The sequence below is a fragment of the Lactuca serriola genome, chromosome 5 (assembly GCF_051521515.1).
Source record: "Lactuca serriola cultivar US96UC23 chromosome 5, Lser_US96UC23_V15, whole genome shotgun sequence".
NCBI lineage: Eukaryota > Viridiplantae > Streptophyta > Magnoliopsida > Asterales > Asteraceae > Lactuca > Lactuca serriola.
Window position 1 is genome coordinate 317,524,455 of NC_136412.1, and position 24,426 is coordinate 317,548,880.

Below are 24,426 nucleotides of genomic sequence, written 5' to 3' on the forward strand. Positions count from 1 at the left end.
AATGATCTATTTTGTGAACAAAATTGATCAAGGGAAAAAACATTGAAGATTATGCAAAAAAGCATTATAATTGTTTTGATTTATAATTAAAACTACATAATTTTAGCAGGTTCTACACGTAAGTTTATATAATGACAGTCATATATTCACCAAACTCTCTATCCCACTTCCTTTCCCTCCTCTCTCTCTCTCTCTCTCTCTCTCTATATATATATATATATATATATATATATATATATATATATATATATATATATATATATATATATATATATATGGAGAGAGAGAGAGAGACTCATGTATTACATGGATTGACAACTTAGAAAATAAAATTACATTGAAAAAAAACAATAATGCTATACTAAAATATGATGAAAAATAGAAATTTAATTTATTTCAAATCAATTACCATATATCTTATTTTTAATTTTAAATTTCAAATCTAATACATATCTTGATTTATCTGAATTTAAAAACTGAATTAATTAAAAAAATATTGTAAGACTGTTACGTGTCAAAATTAGAATAAATGATAAATTTTTGAAGTGATAGTCTACAAAAAGGCATATAAAGGAAGTTATTTTTATTTAATAGATAGTATAGATATATGTACCCTTAAGATATCAGTTCGCTAACCTTTTTTACTAAAGGCCGGCCTCGTATCCTATTCAATGAATTTTGTTTCGGTCTAAGCATTTGTCAACCTCCTCATTAGACTTAGACCGAGGGGATATATAAGACAACCGGGTATATTGTGATAATTTATATTACTTGTATTTTAGAGGTTGTCAAGTGTAAATATTGTAGAATATTTATGTTCACGAACGACAGGGAAATCACTTGTTGCATAATCTATTATATACCTCTTGTACATAGGGGACTAGAATTACCAACCTTTTTGTCTACATATTTTGTTAGAATTTAGTTATTAGCTAACTAGGTGAGACCCATGTATTATATGAGTTTATTTAAAAAAAATTAACAATTTGAAAATTTTGAATTTATAAAAAAAATGAGAAAATTTTTGAATTATTAAAATTAATGAGTTTTTAATGTATTAAATACATTATATATATAAACATTTTTCTAATAAATACCTTACATATATATTACCTTACATATTAAATGTGAAATTTTAATTTAATATAATGAAAAATTTAATAAAATGAAAAGTGGAAAAAAAGAATTTTAAAAATTTTAAAAAATATATTATGTGTTCAAATAAAGAAGAAGAAAACATGTGACAAAAGTTATTTATTTATTAGGTAAGAAGATTCATGAAAAAAAAAATTTATTTATTAGGTAAGAAGATTATGAAAGCCTAGGAATCGAAGAAGAAGTAAATTCACCTTACCTTGCAAAGCACGAAGGAATGGTAACAATTTTCTTACTATTATTCACATTTGATTATCTAGTAGTTACAAGTGGATAGGCTTTAATTTACCTTCTCAATGATCTATTTGTTGACCGCTATATAACTAACATGTCCAAAACTAATGTTTGCTGATTACTAGATATAATATGTATAGACAACGCGATCTAAACTTCTAATTGGAGTAAAACTCAATCTGATTGTTGGTAGAAAGAGCAGAGCTTCTCTTTCAGCCTTTCAGCGTCTATGATATTATCACCATGCACCTGGTCAACACAATGATGTATTAATATCACTATTTCCATAAAATATTAGTTAATTATGAAATTAGTATTGAAATAACCGATTGTTCATTGTGGCAAACAGCAGATCTATGACATAAGTATGCTTGATATATATATATATATATATATATATATATATATATATATATATATATATATATATATATATATATATATATAATCATAAGATTTTACATGTTTCATAGTTTAAGCAAGTTAAGGTGGCACACCTACTTACTCGACATTGTGTGTATATAAAACTAAAATCATCCTTATAGAAAAATATATACTCAGTTTAGAAATTTTCCTCAAAATAATGACCCATATTAGTTTTTTTTTAAACAAAACCAATTGTATCTTGAGAAGATTCCCTAAGTACTTTAATTTAGAATTGAGGTTGCTTTAAGAGAATACATTTTTTCACTCTAGTGTAAGATTAATTAAAGAGATCACTGTTATGTACCTGAATATGTAGAGTGCTAAATAACATCCCTTCCCCCAACGATTTGAAGGTCGTTGAATTCAGCAAAACAAACCCATCTTCTTCCTCCTCTAAGTATTTCAAAACCGTTGACAAGAAGCCAATCTCCTTCCTCTTGTGCATATGATCCTTTGAAGAAATCAGTTGTATGACAGCTTCTTTGGCTCCTAAAACTCTTACAGAAGAAACAAATGATGAATTTGTTTCAATTTTTGCATCTTTACCCATTTTGTTCTTCATGCCTTCTTCCGTCAAGTAAGCTTTTGATGATGAATACGATGAAAGCTTTTCCTTTTTACGTATTAATGTCTCTACTTCCTTTTGTAGTTCTGGTATGTACTTCAGTGCACGCGATACTGTTCCAGGGATACTTACTTTTTTCTGTGTCAAAAGAGAAATATTATAAGGCTGGGCCCACTGAAACATTAAGTACTTACAAGTGCTGATTTATATACAGCTTAAATGTTAGTCATGTGTTTGCACATGTGAGAATTATACATTTTTTGGACTGATTTTCTCACTAACATTTGAACAAGTTAAATGTGTAAGTACCTTTTGATCAGTGGAAATCGGTAGTAGTGAACGAATGAAAGCATACAAGTCGTTCACCCTCTTACGACGATGTCTTTCACTGGCATTATGATTGAGCTTCTTCACCACCATCAAAGGATTAGCGTAATCGTCATTCACAAGCCCTCCAGAAGAATTAGAATTTTCATTAGAAAAATCATGCTGGATATCTTCATATGTATGAAAACCAAGAAAAGATTTATATGAATTGGCTTCAACATCTATAGAAAGATCATTGCCATCAAGTTGAAAATGATTGGGTATGAGATCCTCAGAGGGCCATGCGAAGTTACTTGAGAAGAGAGGGGATAAAGCTTGCATCTTTTCTCTCTTTTTCAATTATAGGTAATAGTGTTTTGCAGAAAAAAAGAATGGGAAGTTAGGATAATAAGTTGGTATATTTATATAATGATAACTAAATTAGCTAGGCATATCCTCTTGCATTATAAAAGTGAAATTTACATCATCTTAGAAATTATATTATCCTCAAACTAACACACGCATTTTCGTTACAACTACAACTACATTTTTTAGTATAAGCAGATATAACTTAATTAACGAATATATATATATATATATATATATATATATATATATATATATATATATATATATATATATATATATATATATATATATATATATATATATATATTCGCTAATGATTTCACACTTCACATGACTCGATCAGTATAGTAGCTAGTTGGAATAAATAAAATAAAAATCATAGAATTTTATCAAGCAAATAAAATTCTTGGAAGATGGATTCACGTGCAGCTCCTACCATTCGGACCCTCTAGGTTACTTTTCAATTACAAGTTTAGCAAAGGTATGTGGCATAAGTGTGTCCTTGGCTTTTATTTTACATATGTTGTACTTAAGAAGTTAGCACTTGTTTATTGGCGTAGATGTAATTTATTATTTTATTCTCTGTTTTATTCAACTATATGATATCATACTCTCATAAAAAAATAATATTTAATAATTGAAATTTTACAACTGTTATGAATTATGATGATGTATCCTTGTTTTGATGTGTTTGTTTTCCGACAGGAAAAGGCATATATTACCGAAGAAAGAGGAACGAGTAGGAATCCCAATTATTATTATTATTTTTTGTTGAACCGGCAATCTAATCTACTCCTAAGCTAACAACACCTATTACATCTATGTCCACGACGAGATTTGAACCCTCAACATCAAAAAGGGAGGGCACCACCTGATACCGCTGGGCTACAAGCCCTTTGGTAGGAATCCCAATTAATTAGGTAAGAATTCTAGATACTAATTAACGTCTATTTTAAATAATATATTTAAGATGTTTCCTTATTATTTTATGTTATGATTTTATATTTTTGGAATAAAAAGTGTTAAAGTTTTAAATTATTATTTAACAAATATAATTTGTTGCTAGCGAAAACGAAATTAAAACATTGAAAAACGGAGTTGGAAAAGAAAAAACTGAAAAAACATGTTGAATTTTAATTCAAGCGTGCCGCGCCACACCTCTTTAAAAGGGCACCGCGCCCTGTTGAAGATGCAAATTTATTTGCAACCAGATGATGAGTTTCTATACCTTACGAATTCTCGATTCCACATTGCGGCAAAGCCATTAGCGCGTCGTGGTGTCGATGAATTCTATAGATAGCTACGAAAAATCATCCTGATCATATATTACCACTCACTAGTACATAAAGCATTTGTTGATGCGGTTAAAATGATTAATGTGGTTATTGAATAGCACCAACAAATATCACATCAAAAAATGTCATTATTTAATGGTGCGGTTCTAAAACCACCCCACAAAATAAACAAAACCACACCAACAAACCTGTCCAAGAAGATCACAAAACTCAACACTGCCCCAAAAATAGCACCAAACAACACTAAAAAATAGCTAGCCAAAATCGCACCAAAAAACCTTTCCAGATAGATTTCACAATTTGTGTTGTAACCGAAACGCATTCAAACAAATAATATGTGATGTAAAATCCAAGATCTTTCTGCTTTGAATCTTTTTATTGTCAAGAAGGGTGACAGTTTTCTTCCCAGATTAACCGATGTTGAAAACCTAGAATGAGAGATCCAAAAAGGGCATTGAAAATCCATAAATTTTTCAATCTCTCAAAGCAAGATTATCTTAGGAAGTATGTCAATACATAAAGAAGAACATTCAGAAACAACACAAACCTAATATGTTCTTCCTTATGTTACCTTTTCCCTTTGGATGAAGTACTTATCCAAGTATTAACCAAGCCCTGAAATTATACCCAGAGTCTCATAGAAGGAGAGCGTTACACTTGTGTATAAATCTATACAGGACTGACAATTTCACACCTAAACTGTTAACTACAGTTAGGCCGGCAGGCATGGGGTGTCAAGTGTCGTACCAATTCTGATGCCTGAAGAACGTCGTATTCAGGCCAACTTAGGTCATCAAGCATGGTTATAATAACTCACAATTTGGTATTAACAATACGATTATTGTACGAATACGTAAACAACTTCAAATAGTTTTATTAAATACTAAAACTATAATACGATATTTACAGTACAATTACAGAATACTATATTCCAGTACAGTGAAATTTACATTTTCAAGTAACATTCATTTTCATATGGTTTTATTCAATAATAAAACTACATTATACTATTTTAGTGTATAACAGCATTTAAACATTTTGGTTTTAAGGTATTAAGATTACAATTCATTATAACAGAAAATATAAGATTTTCTGGGAGAAACATCTGAACATTTTCAAAGAACAAATGACAGACTTTTAATACAAAATTTTTGATGAATTCACCAACTTAATTGTTGACACTTTTTCAAACAACTTGTATTCTCGGGGAATCAGTAAACTATTTAACTAACAACTTTTGAGGATGGGACGCTAAGGTGTCAAACAAATCTTTTGTCATCATATTGTAATTGACTTTTGAAACATTTACCACTTACAATAATGTAACTTTTTTCAAATATCTATATGATCGTTATGTTTGCTTTCTTTACTATTACTCAATTGTTATGATACAATACAAGAAATTCATCCACCCCAAACGTTTCCGCCATCCTGGTTTGGGGGTCTGACAGTTTTGCATCTAAGATACGACGCATGATCTTTGATGTGATAAACTCACGTATCCTCTCATCAATTGGTTCGACTTCAGCACTTGAACTGGAACCAGAACTGGAACCTTGGATAGTCCCCACCATAGAGGTGAGCAAACCCGAACCAAGAAACCGGGAAACCAACCAAAACCGACGAAACCGAAACCGAAGCAAAACCGAAGGTTAGGGTTTCAAATTTTTAAAAACCGAAAAATCAGGTTCGGTTTCGGTTTTTGCCCAGAAATCGACCAACCCAACCCGAGAAATCGACTCAACGGTTGACTGCCATATTTTTGTATATGTAATCATATGAATATATATATATATATATATATATATATATATATATATATATATATATATATATATATATCTGAGGCGTGAATTGGATATACAAACACCCTCTTGGCCTAGCGGTTGAGCGTTTTCCCCATGAACCAGATGTCAAGGGTTCAAATCTCCCTGCTTGCCAAAATTTTCCCCAATTTTCTGTTTTAATTTGCAATTTGATCTATCCGACATCGAAGGTTGTACGAAAGTTGCGCATGTTTCACCCTTAATATATGGAATCGTCAACTTCTATCATGCCTCAAATCCGTTTATTTGGGATTAACATTGGGTTCAGGTTTAAACCCGGAACCAACCCATGAAGAAACTAAAAACCGAGAAACCGAACTGACGGTTTGGGTTCTTGGTTCGATTTTTATTTTTTTGAAAACCGATTTTATTGAGTTGGGTTCGGTTTTAGGTCAAAACTGACCCAAACCGACCCATGCTCACCCCTACCCCACCATACTTAAAAGGAAACAGTACAAAAGATCAGAACATACCCAAAGAATCTATCCCACTCTAAGTTCCTTATAATTTCCATGTCTTTCCTTGATTCGAGCATAGATCATGTTCTTCCAGTTGTACGGGCCCAATACTACCTTCCACACTTATCCGTACTTTCCTCAAGAATCATTTTGAATCCTCTAAGTCACTCCACTATGGAAACTCTCATAAGCCCTATGCTAAAAAACATACACAACATACTACAAAACCTCCTAGGCTCTCCTAGGAATTCTTATCTTACTTGCTCCAACATTGCAAGGAATCTCTACTAGCACGACAGGTTGTACACACTACAAGACTAAATAGATTGTCAGATAAATGATTCTACGCTAAGCCTATAACCAAACAATGAACGGAATATAAGGCTAAATCAATCATTCTAAGGCTATATAATCCTAATTGTATACAAGTCTAACACATACACTTAGCAATTAACATCATCTATTGAGACATCAAGTAGCAAATAACAGACAATTCCGTAGGATATAAGGCATTACAAATGTCAGACAATTCTTTCGTGCAATTCCTGAAGGGATCCTCATCCTATCCACTAGCATACATGTAACTCCAGTAATGGCATACTAAAGCATTACATTCATGTATGGGTATTTTGAGAATTATTTACTTGAGCTTGGCTGATTGATTTAATCATAACCCTTTTTTAATAAAAACCCTTTTGGAAAATCATTTTTCTTTTAAAAGATTTTATTAATTCCACAGTTTAAGTTTAGACACACCTGAGAGCATTTATGAATCCCTCAAACCAAAGCTCTGATACCACCTTGTCGTGTCCCAAAATAAAAGGTAAAATTTTTCATTTTTAAATCGTCCAAATCATTCATTCATTACTTCCAAAAGATAGTCAAAGTATTGAGAGGTGTTGCAACTCAACATCAGAGTAATAACAAAATCATAAGTGTTAAATCTCAAGTGGATATGATGCAATCACGCCAGAGCCTTCCCTTTCAAACCAGAACTATGTAAAACATTTAAATATAAAACTATAAGCACAAAGCTTAGCGTGTTCCCCAAAATACTACATATCATGGATAACATACATAACATGTGAATGCTTTGGTCCTCCCACTGTCCTACAATTACTCACTATTACAATCCTCCTACGGTCTTCATTGCTATGGTTCTCCCATAGTCTTCCATACGGCTACCATAATCCTCCCATGTCTTCCATACGACTGTCATAGTCATCCCTAGTGTTATATAGAAGTTTCACCTCACAAACATAATCAAAAACTAACCATCTCACACAGTCAAGAAGTGGGAGCTACACACCACCTATTGAATCAAAAAAGGTAAACCCTTAGTCTATCTTCTAAAACTAGAAATTTGGCTAAAATTCAATTATGTCAAAAGTTAACAGTCAAAGTCAACTCAGGTGACTACCACGTCGTGGCCATCCATCCCTGTCGCGATAAAAAACAACCACTATGTTGTGTTAGAGATGCCACCATGCTGTGGCGGTGTCCAGGTAAAACAATCGTGATATTTTCGAGGACCACGTCATGGCATTCATACAACCACGACGTGGCTACCGCACTTGGACATCTTAATGGGTTGAGTCCTTAATACGAAAATGCTACTTGCTTAAACTTTCAAGTAAGCTTCTTGGGACCCTAAAAGTCCATAAAAATCCAAAATTTATGTATATGCATGACCCATGCATGTCCCTCCCCAAATTAGGTCAAAATAGGATAAAAATGACCTAAAACTCACTTATGGCTACCAAAATTATACAACCTCCTAGATCTACAAGATATAATGACCAAGGGACCAAGGTGAGCCATAAAGTTTCAAGCTTTATCTCTATCAACAATACAAAACATAAATATGGACCAAAACATACCAATCAACCTAGATTTATAAGGAAGACATCACCAAGATGAGAACTTGAGAACTCACAAGTGGTCCAAAAGATGGACAAAAAGAGTAGGGATGAGTAGCTTGCTTGGTCTATACATAACAGTTCCTTCTTCCTTCCAGGACCACAAAACACCAAAATGATTCAAGAACTTTAGTGGGAGGCTATGGTTTAGGTTTTTAAGTTTGGAGGGTGATACAGTCTAAGGATAGACAAAATCTTAGCCATCACTACCATTAAATAGGGCAAAAGGCCCAAAAGTTAGGGTTTCTCCAAAAAGACGTCTCCATGTCGTGGCCAATACATGACCATGTTATTGTGACCTTAATGATCGACACACATTACACAATAGTGCATGTCGTGGTGATGCCTTCACCATGTCATGGCCACCCATAAATCCCAAAATAATAATTTAAGTTCATAACTGAAAAAAGGTGTTACAAATATTTTTGGCCAATGTTTAGAAGATCCATAGGATGATGTCACTTCTTGATAAAACAAAACCTGCTATGACACCAATTGAAGGGTCATAATAACAAAATACCAGTCAATAAAGAACACAAATTAATCAAAAACTAATATTTGATTAAGAACTTCTCACAAAGAGAATGCACCAAGCGACTTATTTTATATAAGGAACTCTAGTGTAATTTATATACTAGGGAAGACTATTCTAGAGTGAAATCCCTACAAATCAGGGATTTGAATAACTTAACAAATGATACTATAAAATATACAAATAAAAGATCTTATCACAAAGATAACAAATCTTGGTTACTCGGTTTTTGATCACTTTCAAAATGCTACATTGGTTGGACATAGATAAGAAAGGTGTGTAGTAGGCATGAAATAGAGAACATGCGTAAGTCTCATAGATAGCAAATTCCTAGAGAATTTCCATGAAAGAACTAGGTGCTCAAAACTTACCCCAAGTAAATTGAAGGTTAACATTTTCAATTGAATCGTTTCTTGGATAATCGAAAAAAGTTAACTTTAACAAAATTGGAATAGAATTGGATCATGTCATATGCTCTATTTGTGACCTGACCGACAAGTTGAGAGTACAAATCATGTTTTCTTTGAATATCCATTTTTAAAGGTAGTGTGGTTAAAAATACGAAACTAATGGGACATTAAACTTGATGGATTGGGAAGGTATAGCTACTTTTACAACGTTATGGACATTCATTGGAAGAGTAACATGGAGAAAAGTAGCATCAAGCTATTGTGTGTACACAATATGCTATGGGAGCTATGGAGTTTGGATACCTAATCTGGTTTTAGAGCTTGTTCTACCACCTTGACACACATCTTTGGTTTATTGCGATAATGGAAGCACCATTTATCTATCTCAAAATCCGATTGCACATCAACGTACCAAGCTCATTGAGTTCAATATACATTCCGTTTAGGAGAAAGTTCAAAAAGGACAGATTCGAGTGGCACATGTACCCTCAAGATATTAGTTTGTTAACATTTTTACAGAAGGCCTACCTTGTGTCCTATTCAGTGATTTATGTTATAGTCTAAGCATTCGTCAACCTCCTCCTTAAACTATAGACTAACGATTATTTTGTGATAATTTGTGTTATTTGTATTTTAGAGGTTGTCAATTGTAAATATTTTAACATATTTATATTCACGTGAATGAGAATGAAATCACTTTTGCCCTCACTCTATTATATACTTTTTTGGACATAGCGGGACTAGAAGTGTCAACCATTTTCTCTACATATTTCGTTAGAATTGCGTTATTAACTAATTCATGGAAGCATAGGAATCGGATAAGAAGTAAATTCACGTAACCTTGCAAAGCATGAAGGTATGGTAACAATTTTCTTACTATCATTCACATTTGATTATCTAGTATTTACAAATGGTTAGGCTTTAATATACATTCTCAATGATCTATTTTGTTGAACGCTATATAACTGATATATCAAAAACTAAAGCTTGCTGATTACTAGATATGTAGACAATGCATTCTAACTGGAGTAAAACTCAATCTGATTGTTGGTAGAAAGAGCAGAGCTTCTCTTTCAGCCTTCCAGCGTCTATGTTATTATCACCTTGCACCTGTTCAACACAATGTTGTATTAATATGACTATTTCAATAAAATATTAGTTAATTCTGAAATTAATATTGAAATAACCGATTGTTATATTGTGGCCAACAACAGATCTATGACAATTGTATCTTGAGAAGATTCCCTACGTATTTTAATTTAGAATTGAGGTCGCTTTAAGAGAAGATATTTTTTCACTCTATTGTAAGATTAAAGAGATCACTGTTATGTACCTGAATATGTAGAGTGCTAAATAACATCCCTTCCCCCAACGATTTGAAGGTCGTTGAATTCAGCAAAACAAACCCATCTTCTTCCTCCTCTAAGTATTTCAAAACCGTTGACAAGAAGCCAATCTCCTTCCTCTTGTGCATATGATCCTTTGAAGAAATCAGTTGTATGACAGCTTCTTTGGCTCCTAAAACTCTTACAGAAGAAACAAATGATGAATTTGTTTCAATTTTTGCATCTTTACCCATTTTGTTCTTCATGCCTTCTTCCGTCAAGTAAGCTTTTGATGATGAATACGATGAAAGCTTTTCCTTTTTACGTATTAATGTCTCTACTTCCTTTTGTAGTTCTGGTATGTACTTCAGTGCACGCGATACTGTTCCAGGGATACTTACTTTTTTCTGTGTCAAAAGAGAAATATTATAAGGCTGGGCCCACTGAAACATTAAGTACTTACAAGTGCTGATTTATATACAGCTTAAATGTTAGTCATGTGTTTGCACATGTGAGAATTATACATTTTTTGGACTGATTTTCTCACTAACATTTGAACAAGTTAAATGTGTAAGTACCTTTTGATCAGTGGAAATCGGTAGTAGTGAACGAATGAAAGCATACAAGTCGTTCACCCTCTTACGACGATGTCTTTCACTGGCATTATGATTGAGCTTCTTCACCACCATCAAAGGATTAGCGTAATCGTCATTCACAAGCCCTCCAGAAGAATTAGAATTTTCATTAGAAAAATCATGCTGGATATCTTCATATGTATGAAAACCAAGAAAAGATTTATATGAATTGGCTTCAACATCTATAGAAAGATCATTGCCATCAAGTTGAAAATGATTGGGTATGAGATCCTCAGAGGGCCATGCGAAGTTACTTGAGAAGAGAGGGGATAAAGCTTGCATCTTTTCTCTCTTTTTCAATTATAGGTAATAGTGTTTTGCAGAAAAAAAGAATGGGAAGTTAGGATAATAAGTTGGTATATTTATATAATGATAACTAAATTAGCTAGGCATATCCTCTTGCATTATAAAAGTGAAATTTACATCATCTTAGAAATTACATTCTCCTCAAACTAACACACGCATTTTCGTTACAACTACAACAATATTTTTTAGTATAATAAGATATAACTTAATTAACGAATATATAGTTGCTAATGAGTTCACACTTTACATGACTCGATAAGTATTGTAGCTAGTTGGAATAAATAAAATAAAAATCATAGAATTTTATCAAGCAATAAAATTCTTGGAAGATGAATTCACGTGCAGCTCGTGCCATTCGGAAGCACTTTGTTAGTTTTCAATTACAAGTTTAGCAAAGGTATGTGGCATAAGTGTGTCCTTGCCTTTTATTTTACAAATGTTGTACTTAAGAAGTTAGCACTTGTTTATTGGCGTAGATGTCATTTATTATTTTATTCTTTCTGATTTATTCAACTATATGATATCATACTCTCATAAAAAATTAATATTTAATAATTGAAATTTTACAACTGTTATGACTTATGATGATGTATCCTTGTTTTGATGTTTTTGTTTTCGAACAGGAAAAGGCATATATTATTGAAGAAAGAGGAACCAGTAGGAATCCCAATTAATTAGGTAAGAATTCTAGATACTAGTTAACGTCTATTTTAAAGAATATATTTTCGATGTTTTCATATTATTTTATGTTATTTTATTACTTTATGTTATGTTTTCATATTTTTTTTGGAACAAAAAGTGTTAAAGTTTTAAATTATTATTTAACAAATATAATTGTGTTGCTGGAGCGAAAACGAAATAAAAACATTGAAAAACAGAGTTGGAAAAGAAAAAACTGAAAAAACATGTTGAATTTTAATTCAAGTGCGCCGCACCACGCCTCTTTAAAAGGGCACCGCGTCCTGTTGAAGAGTAAATTTATTTGCGAACTGATGATGAGTTTCTATACCTTACAAATTCTAGATTCCACGCTGCAACAAAGCCATTAGCGAGTCGTGGTGTCGATGAATTCAATAGATAGCTGCCAAAATTAATCTTAATCATATATTACCACTCACTAGTACAGAAAGCATTTGTTGAGGCGGTTAAAATGATTAATTAGTGCGGTTATTGAATCGTACCAACAAATATCGCATCAAAAATGCTCTTATTTAAATGTGCGGTTCTAAAACCACCTCAAAAAATAGACAAAACCGCACCAACAAACCTATCCAGGAAGAATACAAAACCGCCCCAAAAATAACACAAAACAACACTAAAAAATAGCCATCCAAAATGGCACCAAAAAACATTTCCAGATAGATTTCACAGTTTGTGATGTAACCAAAACACATTCAAACATATAATATGTGATGTAAATTCCAAGATCTTTCTGCTTTGAATCTTTTTATTGTCAAGAATGATGAAAATTATCTTCCCGTATTAACCGATGTTGAAAACCTAGAATGAGAGATCCAAAAAGGGCATCAAAAATCCATAAATTTTTAAATCTTTCAAAGGGAGATTATCTTAGGAAGTATGTCAATAGATAGAGAAGAACATTTAGAAACAACACAAACCTGATAATTTCTTCCTTATGTTGCTTTTTTTCTTTGGATGAAGTACTTATTTAATTACCAACTAAGCCCTGAAATTATAACCAGAGTCTCCTGGAAGGAGAGTGTGACACATGTGTATAGATCTATACAGGACTGACAATCACACACCTAAACTCTTATCTACAGTTAGGCCGACAAACCTGGGGTGATAAATGTCGTACCAATTCTGATGCCTGGAGAACGTTATATTCAGGCCAAATTAGGTCATCAATCATGGTTATAATAACTCATAATTTGGTATTAACAATACGATTATTGTACGAATACGTAAACAACTTCAAATAGTTTTATTAAATAATAAAACTATAATACGATATTTTACAGTACAATTACAGAATACTATATTCCAGTATAGTGAAACTTACATTTTCAAGTAACATTCAATTTCATATGGTTTTATTCAATAATAAAACTACATTATATTATTTCAGCGTACAACAACATTTACACATTTTGGTTTTAAGGTATTAAGATTACAATTCATTATAACAGAAAATATAAGATTTTCTGGGAGAAACATATGTACATATTAAAGAACAAATGACAGAATTTTAATACAAAAATGCTTATGAATTCACCAACTTAATTGTTGACACTTTTTCAAACAACTTATATTCTCAGGGAATCAGTAAAACATGTAACCAACAACTTTGGAGGATGGGGTGCTAAGGTGTCAAACAAATCTTTTGTCATCATATTGTAATTGACTTTTGAAACATGTAACACTTACAATGATGTAACTTTTTTCAAATATCTATATGATGGTTATGTTTGCTTTCTTTACTATTACTTAATTGTTATGATACAATACATGAAAGTTATCCACCCTCGAACGTTTCCACCATCCTGGTTTGGGGGTGTGACAGTTTTGCATCTAAGATACGATGCATGATCTTTGATGTGATAAACTCACATATCCTCTCATCAATTGGTTCAACTTCAACACCTGAACTGGAACCTTAGATAGTCCCCACCATACTTAGAAGGAAACAATACATAAGATTAGAACATATCCAAAGAATCTATCACATTCTAAGCTCCTTATAATTTCCATGTCTTTCCTTGATTCGAGCATAGATCATGTTCTTCCAGTTGTGCGGGCCTAATACTACCTTCCACACTTATTCATACTTTCCTCAAGAATCATTTTGAATCCTCTAAGTCACTCCACTATGGAAACTCTCATAAGCCTTATGCTAAAAAAACATACACAACATACTACAAAAGCTCCTAGGCTCTCTCGGAATTCGCGTCTTACTTGCTCCTACATTGCAAGGAATCTCTACTATCATCGCAGGTTGTACACACTACAAGACTAAATAGACTGTCAGATAAATGATTCTACCCTAAGCCCATAACCAAACAATGAACGGAAGATAAGGCTAAATCAATCATTCTAAGGCTATATAATCCTAATCGTATACAAGTCTAACACATACACTTAGCAAATAACATCATGTAACAAATAACAAACAATTCCCTAGGATATAAGGCATCACAAATATCAGGCAATTCTTTCATGCAATTCCTGAAGGGATCCTTATCTTATCTGCTAGCATACATGTAACTCCAATAATGGCATACTAAAGCACTACATTCATGTATGGGTATTTTGAGAATTATTTACTTGAGCTCAGCTGATTGATTGAATCATAACCCTTTTTTTTATAAAAGCCTTTTTGGAAGATCATTTTTCTTTTAAAAATTTTTATTAATTCCATAGTTTAAGTTCAGACACACCCGAGAGCATTTTTGAATCCCTCAAACCAAGGCTCTAATACCAACTTGTAATGTCCCAAAATAAACGGTAAAATTTTTATTTTTTAAGTCATCCAAATCATTCATTCATTACTTCCAAAAGATAGTCAAGTATTGAATGGTGTTTCAAAACAACATCAGAGTAATAACAAAATCATAAGTGTTAAATCTCAAGTGGATATGATGCAATCACACCGGGGCCTTCCCTTTCAAACCAGAAGTATCTAAAACATTTAAATATAAAACTATAAGCACAAAGCTTAGCGTGTTCCCCAAAATGCTACATATCATGGATAACATACATAACATGTGAATGCTGTGGTCCTCCTACTGTCCTACAATTACTCACTATTACAATCCTCTGACGGTCTTCATTGCTATGGTTCTCCCATAGTCTTCCATAGTCCTCCCATGTCTTACATACAAGTTTCACCTCACAAACATAATCGACAGCTAACCATCTCACACAGTCAAGAAGTGGGAGGTACACACCACCTATTGAGTCACAAAAGGTAAACCCTTAGTTTACCTTCTAAAACTAGCAATTTGGCTAAAATTCAACTATGTCAAAAGTTAACGGTCAAAGTCAACTCAGGTGACTACCACGTCGTGGCCATCCATCCCTTCCGCGATAGAAAACAACCACCATGTTGTGTTAGACATGCCACCATGTTGTGGCGGTATCCAGGTAAAACAATCGTGATATTTTCCAACACCACGTCATGACATTCATACAACCATGTCGTGGCTACCGCACTTGGATATTTTAATGGGTTGAGTCCTTAATACTGTCACACCCCCAAACCAGACGGCGGAAACGTCCGTGGGCTCGCGTGACTTTAATTGAATATCATCACAATGAATATACATAAATCATAACATAAACATCACAAATCTGATATTTTCTAAAAAGACTTTTGTTTATCAAAGTGTGTAGATCCATAAGTTGATGCATGAATGATTTCAAAAACATATATATGAAGGGTATTTTGTATTATAGTTATAGAAATTTCGAGCGAGTAGTATTGAATTCCCCGGAAAACCTGATGTTTTCTAATGTCAAAATGTATTCGTGATTACTAATTTTTGTATCGTCATATCGAATGAATATTGATTACTACACATTGAATATCGTCCTAATTCCGTCTACTTTGATTTCGCATAAGCCTTAGCGAACGAAGAGAAGAGGAGCACTATGTCCTTCTACTATCATAAGTACCTTAGGCTGTCGGGGATGCAAAAGACACGATGGTCCAACTCGCATTTGATTACTTTGACCTTACTAGCCTTACTAATGGTCCACTAGGGCCCAATAGCACATAGAAGCTATTGAAAGTCCTTTTACACGGAATTGGGTCATAGGTGGCCCAATAACATATAAGCGTTATCCCTTTGGGCCCAAAGATCATTTTGATGGACTTGCAAGATCCAACAAGCATGATTTGAAACTCTCAAGCCTAAAGTTTGTAAGTTTACTCATCGTAGTTATCGCGTATCTATTGAAGTGCTTGATTTAACGGTTGTTGTTTTTGTATTGATTCGAGACCGAATCGATTTGTTTATAACGATTTTTGGAGTTAAACATGTATTCGTTTTCCGTTTTGTCGGTAGTCATGGTTTTGTATTTTGACTTAATGAATTAATTTGTTTAAAAGTAGAAGTTTGACCTTTTCACTACCTTTCTTTTTATAAAAATAACAATTTTAGTCCTTTATATAAAAGAATTTTATTTTTAAGCCTTAAAACATTTTCTTGACACTTTTGCATCATAAATTTGCTGAAAAGACAGTTTTAACCCAAAATTTATTTTGTTAACAGATTCATCCTTTCCAGAATGGTATTTCTTAGTTAAAACCCCATTTTTCGCAACTTTTACAGTTTTGGCCCAAAATCGAAAAACTTTACATTTTTTATCCTTTTTGGTAGTGAAAAGCATTTTTGAACCTTGAAATAGTTTTATTACGCTATTTATCCCCTGTTTTGAAGAAAGTTTTATTTCATCCCCTTAAATTGTCATTTTTCGCAATTTTAGGCTTATTGGGCCAAAAAGCCCAAAATTAGCCCATTAAGCTAAAAATTTACATTTCAAGTCCTTTGAAAATTTTATTATTCAGAAAAACAATTATGGAAATTGTTTTGTCTCTTTTGGCCCTGAAGAAACCGTGAGTTGACCATTTTTAACCCTAGTTTTGTATATTTGACATTTTAAGCCCAAAAATGGGTTTTTATGTTGAAATATGTATATCATAATCTTATAAGTTATTAGTCTTGAGTTGTTTAGTGTAAAATAACTTAGATTATGTTTTTTTCTCTTCTCATATCATAGATCTCGAGATTCACCCCTTTTTAGTTACATGTTTATCACAAAAACACATAAAAATTAACATACATGCATAAAATCACACATAGCATACACATACACATAGATCTACACATTTTCTTGTATTCTCCACCATAAAACACATGAAAACCGAAAAGAGAGGGCTATGAAGCTCACCTTGAGTTATAGTTTCGGTTTTGAAGAGAGAAAATGAAGAAAGTTTCGATCCTAGCAAGTCCTCTTGGTAAATCTCGAACTTATATGATTTCTAAGAGAGTGATCATGATTTTGTATGAGATAAGGGAGATTGTTGGTAAAATGAAGAAGATATGTTATGAATCAAAGAAATAACTTACCAAAGATGTGAACTACTTGATGAAAATCCTTAGATTTTAAGCCAAAATTTCGAGATCTTCAAAGGAGAAGAAGATGATCTTGAGAGTGGTTTAGAGAGAATTTTTGGTGAGGTGTGTGTGTGTGTGTGTGTGTGTTTGTGTTGTGTTCGGCCGATGATAGAAAGAGAGAAGGGAAGAGATACTTTGATGAAATGGTTGCATGGAAATATGAGTTATAAGCATGGAAGTCCTAGGGATAATAAAGAGGTGGCAATGGAAGTCAACCCTTCCTTTCTTTTGTGGTTTGGGCCAAGAATGGAGAGGGGAAGGAAAAATAATTGGGCCTTGTATGCTTAAGCCCATTTTATGGTTAAGTTAGATGATTTTTGGCCCAACAAAAATCAAAGAATGATTTTTATGACCTATTAGGGCTAATTTAAATTTATTATGGTCCAATAAGGCCCATTAAAGGTAACCTAGTTCGTTTTAGGCTTATAAGGCCCAAAATATTAAGTTTCATGTATATGGGTCCAATTAGGGCCCATTGGAGAGTTCTATGTTTCAAGATAATTAAATTGGATGCTTATTGGTCCAATAGGTCCAATAAGGAAATCCTAGTCCAAAATGGACTTAAACCGGGATTTTTAGGGCTTCCAAACTTTTGTTGACTATTTGATGTGCTCTTAAAAAGCGTTTGATGGGTGTTTTGTTGTTATTGAGTAAGCATCATACATGCTTTCACATTGTTGGTTCACATTTATTATCATTGTTTAATGTTTACAAGGCATCAAATTCATAGTTGTGACAAATACGAAAACGCTAGTTGCTTAAACTTTCCAGTAAGCCTCTTGGGACCCTAAATGTCCATAAAAATCCAAACTTCATGTATATGCATGAACCATGCATGTCCCTCCCCAAATCATGTCAAAATAGGATAAAAATGACCTAAAACTCACTTATGGCTACCAAAATTATACCAACTCCTAGATCTACAAGATATAATAACCAAGGGACCAAGGTAAGCCATAAAGTTTCAAGCTTTATCTCTATCAACAATCCAAAACATAAATATGGACCAAAACATACCAATCAACCTAGATTTATAAGGAAGACATCACCAAAATGAGAACTTGAGAACTCATAAGTGGTCCAGAAGATGGACAAAAAGAGTAGGGATGAGTAGTTTGCTTGTTCTATACATAACAGTTCCTTCTTCCTTCCAAGACCACAAAACACGAAAATCATTCAAGAACTTCAATCGGTGGCTATGGTTTAGGTTTTTGAGTTTGGAGAGTGATACAGTCTAAGGATAGATGAAATCTTACCCATCACATCCATTGATAGGTCTAAAGGCCCAAAAGTTAGGGTTTCTCTAAAAAGACTTTGCCATGTCGTGGCCAATACATGACCACGTTATTGTGACCTTAATGATCGGCACACATTAAATGATAGTGCATGTCGTGGTGATGCCTTCACCATGTCATGGCCACCCATAAATCTCAAAATAATAATTTAAGTTCATAACTGAAAAAAAGGTGTTACAAATATTTTTGGCCAATGTAGAACCAGTAATAGGTTTAGATGATCCATAGGATGATGCCATTTCTTGATAAAACAAAACCTGCTATGATACCAATTGAAGGGTCATATTAACAAAATACCAAGGAATAAAGAATACAAATTAATCAATAACTAATATTTGATTACGAACTTCTCACAAAGAGAATGCACCAAGCGACTTATTTTATATAAGGAACCCTAGTGTAATTTATATACTAGGGAAGACTATTCTAGAGTGAAATCCCTACAAATCAAGGATTTGAATAACTTAACAAATGATAATATAAAATATATAAATAAAAGATCTTATCACAAATATAACAAATCTTGACCCTGTTGCAACCTCTAGCCAGCGGCCGATATGCTGACAAAAATGAATCAGCGTCAAGACAGTTTGATTCACTAGATTATAAGGTTTGACCTTACAAATACTACAAATAATCATTGTGCCAACCCATACTATCTAACTACAAGAATTTCCTTTGAAATCCTTTGACTCTTCCTGATCCCCGTATGGATCATGTGATTCTTGTAATACGGGCACATACTACATTCGACTCTTATCCGTACTCATCCTAAGAATTGTCTCAAGGCTTCTAAGTGACTACACCCGACCACTACAGAATGTTCTAATCTATTATACATGTGTTCACACAAGTGCACACCACTAACCTTCCTAGACTCTCCTTCTAGGATGTCCTCGTACGCATGTAACCACGTTACCACATTCTAACATCGTTCATAGCTCACTAGGAATTCCACCACAAGATGCTATAATCCATAGAAGAAACTTCTATCAATGTCAACTAACTATCTTACAAATAAAATTACATGCAACAAAATTAAATTGTTTTTGATTGAAAGATTGTGCACTACAAATGTTGGACTCAAATAGGAGCTACGCAATAGAGCCAAATTAAGCATTGTAAAACAATTTAACCTTTGTGGCATGTAACCTAATGCAATTGCTTAATAGTTAGTTAATATCGGACAAGTCCATCAGGAAATAAGGCATCATAACTATCAGGAAATTATATCATGTAGTTCCTAAAAGATCCTTAGCCTACACACTATCATACATCTGTAATATTCCACATGATAGGCACAAAAGCATCTCTCCAAAGAAGGATTCTAGCATGCGATATTTCCATATTTATTCATATATTTGGTGCATTATCTTAACATTTTTAGCTACAACCGTGATTATTTTAGGACAAAAGGTGCTTAATATGTTTAAAATATGTTTTTTTAGCAATGAAGACATTCTTGGGATTAAAAGAAAGTGAAATATGGGGGCTGGAAGCAGGAAAAATTGGATCGATTCAACCATGGTCAATGTTCTAAGGATTCTGAATCCCCACGGCATAGAGATCTACTTCCACACCATGGCTAGAGGAAGATTTGCAACCATGATTGTTGACTTGGAGAATACGCGTGTTTAATGAACGCCATGTTGTGGAGCCTATTTGCGACGACGTGGGGAGCAATTTTTGGAAACTATATATACTGTGGTTCTGCCTTCAACCCTATCTTATGCTTCAAGTAATTTTCAATTTTTGAACACCAGACACGTGCTAGGAGGCTTTTGTAGATCTGATTTCGTTAAGAGCTTGGAATTGAAGAGATCTTAAGACAACATTACTTCTAAACATTTGTTTACTTTGGTTTTCATTATGGTTTGGAAAGTGTACTTAGTTGTTAATTGTTTTTTTTTCCAGTAGTTATAGGATAAAAGCCCCAGATTCTGTTTAGAGTAGAGGATCTTAAATACTATGTGTTGATTTATTGGATATTGGATTGTTGCTAGTTGCTTTCTGTTATGATAGCTTGATAAAGAACCTTTTATGCTAATGATAAGTACTTTTTCTTTTTATTGCTGAGTTTTATTGACATTAGATGATCATTCTATTTTTGTAAGCTTGTATCGTATGAATTTGCGATCATCAAAGTTATAAAACTAGTCTTTTGATCATAAACCTAGGGTTAAAAATAAAAGTTGATAAATTATTGTGAAAGCTAAAATTTGATGATCATTCATGTATTGAACTGATGTTATTATCCATAAATTTCAATTTGAACTTCAAGTCTAGCTTAATTCGTACTTAACGCTAGTGTCCTTGTTTGTTTGTCCACTTAATCAATGAATAAATAAACTTGTTTTGCTAAAGGATTAGTCTTTTCATCATAAATTCTAATCATCTCAGGAATCGACAAGCAACAGCTCATTCCATTGCACATTCCAAGAAATCAACCATATAAGTAAGTGAATCGTATATAAACGGAAGTTTCTTTAATATCTTGTCTTGAAACTTAATTTTTATTGCATTTTGGTAGTTAATTTGTTATTATGTTAATTGTTTTTAAATAAGATGGACTTGCAAAACTAGAAAAAAAAAACCCAAATTATTTTCTTTTAAATTAGTTAACTTTTAGTGGAGATTTAGCTGTTAATTATTCTCATTCCCCATGTATTCAACACCATACTTTCTTACTGTACTATTGTTCGATTACGTACACTGCGTATCACATTTAGCTAGCTTAGATTGTTTGGTTTATAAATTAAGGACTAGTATATAAATTGCATGTCAAGTTTTTGGTGTCGTTGTCGGCGAACGGTTTCAGTATAGTTAATTTATTCGGATATTTTTTATAGATAATTTTTGTGAAATTTATTTCATACAAATTTAGTTTTCTATTTTTATTTTTCTGTTTTTCAGTTTGCCATGTCATGGACTCGATTGTCCATGCCATGGACACTTTTCAAACAATTTTCTGTTTATTTGTTTTATGTGTTTATTTTTTGTTTCTTTTCGGTGATATATGACCCGAGGATCAAGATTTCCAACAATGCCGCCTCTTGAAGATCCCAAATATGCATTTCACAAAAGGAAAGATATAAAGGTTGGGGAATCGAGTTGAATGTTTTAAACATACAAATTCAAAAGCTTTGAGAAGACTCTCGACAAGAAAGGAATCGGGTACGGTCTAGAAATGGAAACCAATGATGATTCAGGATATGAAATCAAGAGTGAGGTAGAAGAGATGGAGGACATTACAAGAATGATGATGGAGGAATCCAATAAGAGGATGCATGATGACAGCAAAGAGGGTCTTGTTCCACCAAAAATTCAAGCTGCAACAAGCTTTGAGCTCAAGAGACACATCCTCTTGATGCTCAAGGATATTCTAATTTTCGGGAAGGACCACGAAGATGCATTTTGACACATTGATGAGGTGTTGGATATTCCAAACTACATCAATGTTTTGAATGTCTCACGATATGCGATGCTACTATGAATGCTTCCAATGACATTTACTGGATAGGCTAAAATTTGGCTAAAGTCACTAACACCTAGAACGATGATAACCATGACCAATCTTCCAAATGCTTTCATTGAGCAATTCTGCCCACCTTCAAAGATAGCCAAACTCAAGAAGAAGATAGAAAACTTCGAATAACATGATGGTGAGTCTTTGTATGAAGCATGGGAGAGGTATAAAGGAATGCTAAGGAATTGCCCCCAACACAACCTGAATGTGCAACAAGAAGTGTCTATCTTTTATAATGGGATAATCGTGACTGCAAGGAAACTCCTTGACTCTCAAGGACCATTCAAGGCACTAATTAAAGAATTCGCAAAGCATTCACGAGAATACCATAACCCTCATGAAGATGTTACAAGAGCCAAAGGGAGTTTAGATGGAGGAAACTAGTGGCGGTATTGGAAAAAATCGATAACATGGACAGGAGGATCACCAAAATGGGTCAACCCATGCATGCTATTCAAGTGGGGTGTGATAATTGTTGCAGGCCTTTTTTGGCCAAGGATTGTGATCTTGACGAGAATGGAATCACAAATAGGTCAGTCCATTCATGTTATTCAAGTGGGGTGTGAAAATTGTAGTATGCCTCATTTAACCAAGGATTGGGATCTTCTAGGAACACTTCCAAGCAACACGAAACCAAACCTGAAAGCTAAGGTCAAGTTCGTAACAACTAGAAGTGTTAAGATTATTAACCCTTTAATTCTTTTGGCTAGTGATAGTTCCTCTAGTGTGTAGCAGCAGGAAGAAGACAACCGAGAAAAAAAGATTGTCCAACAGCCACGCCTTGGCGACTAAACTTCAACGGCTTGGCCAACTTTCTAAGAGAAAAAATAAACATCGGTCAAAGTTTATAAGGAACCTGTACCATATCCAAGCTAAGCCTAGTAAGACAAACAAGCGGAGGATTACAAGAAGTTTCTAGAGTACATCAAAGCCCTTCAAATCAATATTCCATTCATAGAATCCATTTCACAAATGCCAAAGTATGCAAAATTCCTAAAGGATCTTCTCACAAAATGAAAGAAAATAGAGGAGGCTTCAAATATGATTATTTAAAGAGAATTGCTCAGATGTGATGCTTAACAAACTAAGAAAAAGGATGGGAGATTTGGGAAGCTTGATACTTCCTTTTCAATTTGGGAATCTAGCTAGAAGTCACACTCTTTCCAATTTGGAAGCTAATGTGAATTTAACGCCCTATTCATTCTACAAGAAGTTGAATCTCCCAAAGCCAAGACCAATCGAAATGGCCATTTATTTAGCCAATAAGACGGTGACATTCCTGAGAGGTATATATGAAGATCTTTTTGTTAAGATTGACAAGTTTTTATTTCCTGTAGATTTTCTAGCTCTCAACATGGAAGAGGAAAATCAAGTCCCTATTATTCTTAGGAGACAATTTCTTAGCACCGTGCGGGCCTTGGTAGACATTAGAGAGTCAAAGCTGGCACTTCGGGTTGGGGAGTGATAGATGCCAATTTATGCATCTTTTAAGGTAGTTTTTATTAGCGTATAACATCAAATTTTATGTCATTTCATGTGCATTAGTTCAAATAATTTTCAGCTCATGTTATTGTTAGAATTCCCGTACTGCTCATGTTTTATGTCATTTTTAGATAATTCAAGAGGAGTAGTACTTTAGGAGCAACTTTTGATGCATAATTGGAGTGAATTGGAGTTTGGAACTTATGAAGAATTTGGAGGAAT

General features: G+C 33.4%; 3 protein-coding genes and 1 non-coding gene across 4 annotated transcripts; 1 reads left to right on the top strand and 3 right to left on the bottom strand.

The window, feature by feature from the left end:
* Positions 1-1,373: 1,373 nt before the first annotated feature.
* LOC145051880 (transcription factor ORG2-like) lies at positions 1,374-3,084 on the bottom strand. The gene is made up of 3 exons (XM_078999712.1): positions 2,690-3,084; positions 2,120-2,518; positions 1,374-1,638 (listed from the first exon to the last, which is right to left on the bottom strand). The coding sequence occupies exons 1-3, from the start codon at positions 3,026-3,028 to the stop codon at positions 1,564-1,566; spliced, it is 813 nt and encodes a 270-aa protein (XP_078855838.1). The 5' UTR covers positions 3,029-3,084; the 3' UTR covers positions 1,374-1,563.
* Positions 3,085-10,406: 7,322 nt separating this feature from the next.
* On the bottom strand, positions 10,407-11,770 carry LOC145051881 (transcription factor ORG2-like). The gene is made up of 3 exons (XM_078999713.1): positions 11,399-11,770; positions 10,829-11,227; positions 10,407-10,605 (listed from the first exon to the last, which is right to left on the bottom strand). Exons 1-3 carry the CDS (start codon positions 11,735-11,737, stop codon positions 10,531-10,533), a joined length of 813 nt encoding a protein of 270 aa, XP_078855839.1. The 5' UTR covers positions 11,738-11,770; the 3' UTR covers positions 10,407-10,530.
* Positions 11,771-22,818: 11,048 nt separating this feature from the next.
* On the bottom strand, positions 22,819-22,925 carry LOC145055997 (small nucleolar RNA R71). Its single transcript, XR_013685539.1, has one exon. It is a non-coding gene; the product is annotated as a small nucleolar RNA R71 (small nucleolar RNA).
* Positions 22,926-23,818: 893 nt separating this feature from the next.
* LOC145050876 (uncharacterized) lies at positions 23,819-24,187 on the top strand. The gene is made up of 2 exons (XM_078999067.1): positions 23,819-24,008; positions 24,060-24,187. The coding sequence occupies exons 1-2, from the start codon at positions 23,819-23,821 to the stop codon at positions 24,185-24,187; spliced, it is 318 nt and encodes a 105-aa protein (XP_078855193.1).
* Positions 24,188-24,426: the final 239 nt, after the last annotated feature.